Source organism: Psammomys obesus, unplaced genomic scaffold (assembly GCF_907164565.1).
Source record: "Psammomys obesus unplaced genomic scaffold, mPsaObe1.curated_primary_1811, whole genome shotgun sequence".
Taxonomy (NCBI): Eukaryota; Metazoa; Chordata; class Mammalia; order Rodentia; family Muridae; genus Psammomys; species Psammomys obesus.
In genome coordinates, this window is record NW_026596039.1 from 7,478,128 (window position 1) to 7,484,321 (window position 6,194).

The window sequence follows — 6,194 nt, forward strand, 5'->3', positions numbered from 1 at the left end:
ACACACACACACACACACACACACACACACACACACACACACACACAGAGTCATGAACAAGATCACCTCTCTCCCAACCACCTCAGGCCCTAGGCCCACCCAGGAGCTCAGATCTAGGCCTTGTTCATTCCCTGCGGGAGTTGCAGAAGCAGCTGGGTCTCCCCCACCCTAGCATTCCCACCCTCCCGTAAAACATGGAGGCATCTGCAGTGCAAGGCTCGGCTTGTCGATGTAAAATCTCACTCTGTATTCCACCCAGGTTTATATGAGTGAATTATGCAAATCTTTGATGGAAAAATATTCCTGTGCACATCCTTGAGAGTGTAAAACCTTAGTCAATAATTCATAGTTGGATGTCTCTGACTGCAGGCTTTTTCTTCATTATAACTTACACCTCGTTATTTGTCTTTCACGTTTTATTTGTATATTCTGGTGTAATGCCGTGCATTATAAAGTTTATCTGCTTCATTATTTGATGAGCCGGGACTAGGGGACTGTGCTGAGACATTGGTACAGGGGGCCTGGAGCCCCCACCCCAACCCCACATCAGATCCTGCACACGGAGGCCTCAGGGGGATAGCTGGCTATGAGGCATGGCCTCGGCAAGCCTGGAGGGAGCAGGTGCTGCCCTCCACCTTCCTGCACCTGTTCAAATCATCCCTTAGCCCTCAGCTGGTATCTGAGGTTGCACCCCTCCAGGCCCACCCTTCCTTCCTCCAAAGGCTTCTTTGGTCATAAAAGCCAAATGTCTGGGCTAGCCATTAAAACTTGATGAGGGGGTGTGGCTGGAGAGATGACTCTTAGCAGCCTACTCATTGTACAAGCAAGAGAACCTCAGTTTGAGCCCCAAAACCCTTGTGAAAAACTGAGCATGATGGTACCCCTGCAATCCCAGCACTGGGGAAACAGGCACATGAGGATCCCAGCTGGCCAGAATGTTTGGCCAAATCAACGAGCTCTGGGCTCAGCAACTGACATCAGTCTGTGGCCTCTTCGTAGGAATACACACACACACACACACACACACACACACCACACCACACCATACACCTCACACATACACACACATGCACACACCACCATACCATATACCACACACACACACACACCACACTACACCATACAGCACACAGACACCACACCACACACACACACACACCACACTACACCATACAGCACACAGACACCACACCACACACACACACACACATACACACACCATAAACCTACATATCCACATGAAGATAAACCAAGACATGACAGAAGTCCTGGAGGACACCAGAGGGAAGCAAAGGAGTAAGAGGAGCCACTGGAAAGGAGCAGGCCGAGAGCTAGCAGAGCAAGTTTTGAAACACGAGAAGACAGGGTCCCTTTTCTGCACCATTGCACGGACAAGCCACTGGTGGTCCAAGGCGAGCTCGTCTCTGATCTGCAGAACCCGCTGTGAGCAGACTCCACACACCGGGTCTTAGTGAATGCTGCTGCCAAGTGTGGATTGTGCCTTCTCAGACATTCCTAGAAACACTCCTCAGATGTCTCCCATCTGCCTGGTGCCCACAAGTAGATCTGTCTTCCCCATTTGGGAGGTCAGGAACTTGTTGCAGCATGCATACCCGAGGCCTGACACAGTGCCTTGTGACAGTCTGGGAGCCCAGCATGGGTGGCTTTGAGTTGCACAGAGGGCATGGACCGAGATTTCTGAGATTCTGCACCATCCCCCCTCCCTGGTTCCTGTCAAGACACCTGGGTCCAGAGGAAACCAATAGGGTCAGCAGGTAGGGCAGGGTGGGGTGGACCCCACTAGTGCTGCTAGACTGTCTCTCGTAATGGCCCTACCAGGCCTCCTATGGAACAAGTCAGTGCCTCAGCATCTCTGACAAGAAGAGACCCTAGCCTTAGGGCCTGATCCTGAACCTGGGGTCCACAGAGGCCCCAGACATCTACAGAGACGGTTCAGATGTTTGAGTGTGGAGAAATCACATCTTTTTTTTCCTTTAGCTTCTGGCTGAACAGAAGCTACAAACCACAGCAGTAACGGTGTGTGTGACTGTCACCCATAGAAATGCACAGATATTTTCATGTCATGTCATATTTATTGGGGATCTCTCAAAATAGCATTTGTGCTCATCACTGCTACAAAAGCATGGTAATATAAGACAGTAATTATAAGGCCTGCCACCGGATCTTATCTCATCAAGAATAAGAGCAGAACATATTGGTGTGTAATAAGCAATATCCAAAGTTTGCTTGTTAGTGTTTTTAATATTTGCATAGCCATATTTCAATATAACCGGTTTTCTTTATAACTATGTTGTACATATTTAAAAAAAAAAAAAACAAACTGGTGTCACTAGAAGGGTCCTGGAAATGTAAGGGGAAGAGGAGGAAGGTGCCAGCATGGATGCCAAGGGGCAGCAGGAATGGCAAACAGGCGCCGCTTCCTGGGAGAAAGCCCTCAAGGAAGGGCAGAGGTTGGGGGCGGGACATCCATGGCAGCTGGAGGCGCTCCTCCAAGGTAGCTGGGGGCGGGACAGAGTGGGAAGCAGGGCTTCTGCCACGCAGGCGCCTTCCCCTGGATGGTCTTGGAATATTCACAGGCCTTTGCCTCCTCTCCTCCAGTCCCAGCCATGATCACTTCCCACCCCAACACCACCATCGCCATCAAGGGCCATGCTAAGGAGCTGAACTGCACTGCGCGTGGCGAGCGGCCCATCATCATCCGCTGGGAGAAGGGGGACACCGTCATTGACCCTGACCGCGTCATGCGGTATGCCATCGCCACCAAGGACAATGGTGATGAGGTGGTCTCCACGCTGAAGGTGGGTGCGCAGTCCCAGACCTCTGGGACCCCGTTACGTCTCTACCCAAGGGAAGTAAATGAGAGATTGAGAGCCCTTCCCTGCCCCTTCAAGGCACCTACCATTCCCACTCATTCCTCACCACCCAGGAATGTCTACATCAGAACCTCAATTGTCTCCTTTTTGACCACCTCAGCCATCATAGTGTGGGTCCCGAAGCCCCTCTTTCTTGCCTGGAACCCCCGAGTCTCCGCTCTCCTTCCTGGGACGCATCTCCCCCCAGTCTCCTCCATGACATCCTTCCTGCTTGAGTTCTCTATCCACTCACCTCAAATCTTCAGGAAAGATGGGCCCCTGGACGGGCCCCTGATAGAACGCCTCTGAGTCTCCTTCCCAGTCCCCCTAGAGTATCACCCTCTGAGAAAACTCTCTCTGTTTCCTCTCTTTCCTGCTCCTGTTGGTCATGCCTCAGCTCAAGCCAGCTGACCGCGGGGACTCTGTGTTCTTCAGCTGCCACGCTATCAATTCATACGGGGAGGACCGTGGCTTGATCCAGCTCACTGTACAAGGTCCGTTCACATGCCCACCTGCCCCTTCACCTTCCCTGGGGCCCATAGTCCCACAGCTAAGATGCCTGCTACTGTCCCACCTTTGTTCCTCTTTTGTCACTATCCAGAGCCCCCTGACCCCCCAGAGCTGGAGATCCGAGAAGTGAAGGCCCGGAGCATGAACCTGCGCTGGACTCAGAGATTTGATGGAAACAGCATCATCACCGGCTTTGACATTGAATACAAGAATAAATCAGGTAGGCACTGGGACAGATGGTGAGGTTTTCCTACTTTGACCTCTCATGGTACACAGCCTGCCTGTGCCCCTCTGAAGGAGCAGCACCCATCTAACACAGTATCACCAGCACCCTCGGGTGTAGCCATCTCCCAAAGGGAAGGGACAGTGGCTAGCCTAGGAAGCTGGGATACAGACCAAGACATCCCGCTGGCAAGAAGGAATCAGTCCCTGGGAGCGTGGTTTTCACACATAGTCTGATTTGTAGGTGCTGAATCTGTACAGGTCGGTGGGCTGCTCAGCGGGGGTGTCATAGGTTTTGGGATCACCTGGATGATCTTGGTTTAGAACGGCAAGTGTGTTGGAGATCAGTAAGATTGGGTGGGTCACTAAGTCCCTGCTTCCAGAGCCTTCCTCTACGGCCCCAAAGGTCTGTGCTGCTGTCGCTGTGAGGCACTGTGGGGCAAAGTGAACACCAGGCACCCAGGATGTACAAAATCATAATGGGTCTCATGGCCAAGCAGGAGAAATGGTACGGGGGAGGCGAAAAGAAAAGGAAGAAGAGAACGCATGTGTGAGTCCAGAGCTAAAGTGAGAAGGAAGCAGAACTCACGGATCCTTTGTGAACCTTTGGAGTCCAGTACCAAGAGCCTACACTGGCTTCTCTAAGTCACTTTACAGTGAAAGTCAGGAAGAGCCTGGCAACCTCAGCCCTTCTCTGCCCTTCCCCACCCTTTTCTGACCTTCCCTGACCTTCCCCTGCCAACCCTAGTTCGTCTCCTGGATCTGAGCTTAATCTCAGCTGTGCCATCTACAGAAGTTGTCCTCACCCTTCTCAATATCCTCATGTTGCGGTGACCACCAGCCATAAAATTATTATGAATAATGACGTGAATGCTTTTGAAGGCAGAGGTTTGCCAAAAGGGTCGAGACCCACAGGTTGAGAACCTCTGATTTAGGTCCTTTCTGTCCAGTGCATCATAGTATTTGACTCTGGCTGACCGGCTTTGTGTCCCGATTGGCCAGTCTTCTTCCCTGTGGTATTTGTAACACCCATCACAGGTGTGGTGATGAAGGAGCTGAAGACAGACCCTGGGAAGTACATCTCTGATATGCTCTGGAGTCCTTGCCTACCCAAGCTGTGGCCCATCATCTGATAAAAGCTGCTGCCTAAGGGGGTCCTACCCTCAGATTCTTCCAGTCTAAGTGCAGCTAGAAACCCAGGGATCACACGGGATGTGAAGGAGAGGTGCAGCTGCCAAGGGTCATCAAGAAAGGCCCTGCCTGGCCCCTTGTTGACACTTCAGTAAGCTGGGTCTAGAGGACCAACCAATAGAACACACTACCCGCAGGGAAAACAGAAGGACAGAGCCAGGCAAGGCACAGCCCAGGCTTGAGAGACTCCAGCCATGGGCACTGCATTATGGATGCAGGTGTGTTTTGGAGCAGGGATGGAAGGGTAGCGTCCAAGCTGAGCTGCTTGGTGGAACCACTAAGTCTGAGCTCCCAAGAGGCTTGAGCCCCCACCCTCAGGATGGATGTGTGCTAAGTACTCGCATCCAGTAGCAGAGCAAAGAGGTTGTCGAAGCCCTGCAGATGGTCACAGTAGAGACAAAAGTGCAAAAAGCCTGAGTGTGTCCGCCTCTTGTCCAGGCCTCTCCTGAAGCCTCCCAGAGGCCCATGCCTTTTCTGTGTGGTGATGCCCAGTCAGTCTCCTAACTGGGCTTGTGCTTTGGGCGGGTAGAGGGAGCCTGGGAGATGTTGCCCCCCTCTCCTATATCCCTTGTAACTGCTGCTCTGCCCTTCTCCCTGACTGCACTGTTGCCTATTCCTTACCCCCAGACCCCAGAAAAAAAGTTCTTTAATGTCTGGAAACCTTTCCCAGGCAACTGCTCAGCTGGAACCACCGAGAGCATCACACATCTGGGAAGAGACGTAGAAGAAAGGCAGCCATGGAAAATGTTCTTCTCACTTCCCTACCCCATCCCCCTCTGGCTCTTTTACAGAGCAGAAGTGCCAGCAGGAGTAGGCCGGACAGGGGAGGGAAGGCTGGAGTTAAGCTCCATAGCCCTCCCACAAGGGCTTTGCACACTTTGCACAGAGGCCTGGGAAGGTGGCCTTCGGGGGACTGCTCCAGAAGGGACCACCCAAACAGGCATCTGGCACATCCTAACACTTGGGTCAAGGACTCCAGGAGAACTTCAGCTTGCTGTCACTGAGACAGACAAGGGTGTGACCGTGGCGTGGCACAGCTTCCCCGTCCCTAAAGTGGGTGCAGCATGAAGACTGTCTAATGGGGGAAGGTTGTGGAGAATTCTAGAAGCAGCTGGCATAAGGCCAGAGGGAAAGTTTGACAAATGGAAGCCCCCTCCCCCAATAACTCAAATACCTCATGTGGCAGTTTAGAGCCCGGTGGGACTTACAGGCTGAAAGATACGTCTGTCAGTCCGCCACATGGACTGAGTGCCAATATTTCCACTTGTCCCCAGAATCATGCAAAAGTCATGTAGTAAAAAAAGAGAATGAATTAGGAAGCAGAATGTTTCCCTTGGAGAGGGAACACGAACAGTTGCATGTACACACACACACACACACACACACACACACACACAC

The 6,194-nt window shown here is 52.1% G+C and overlaps 1 protein-coding gene across 3 annotated transcripts in view; it reads left to right on the forward strand.

Annotated features, from left to right (window-relative positions):
* Dscaml1 (DS cell adhesion molecule like 1) overlaps positions 1-6,194 on the forward strand; it is a 309,086-nt gene that overhangs the window by 259,960 nt on the left and 42,932 nt on the right. For all 3 annotated transcript variants that reach the window (XM_055621955.1, XM_055621957.1, XM_055621956.1), the window contains 3 exons: positions 2,620-2,819; positions 3,271-3,367; positions 3,475-3,603. In XM_055621955.1, the coding sequence (XP_055477930.1) occupies positions 2,620-2,819; positions 3,271-3,367; positions 3,475-3,603 (426 nt within the window). The remainder of the gene's footprint in view (positions 1-2,619; positions 2,820-3,270; positions 3,368-3,474; positions 3,604-6,194) is intronic.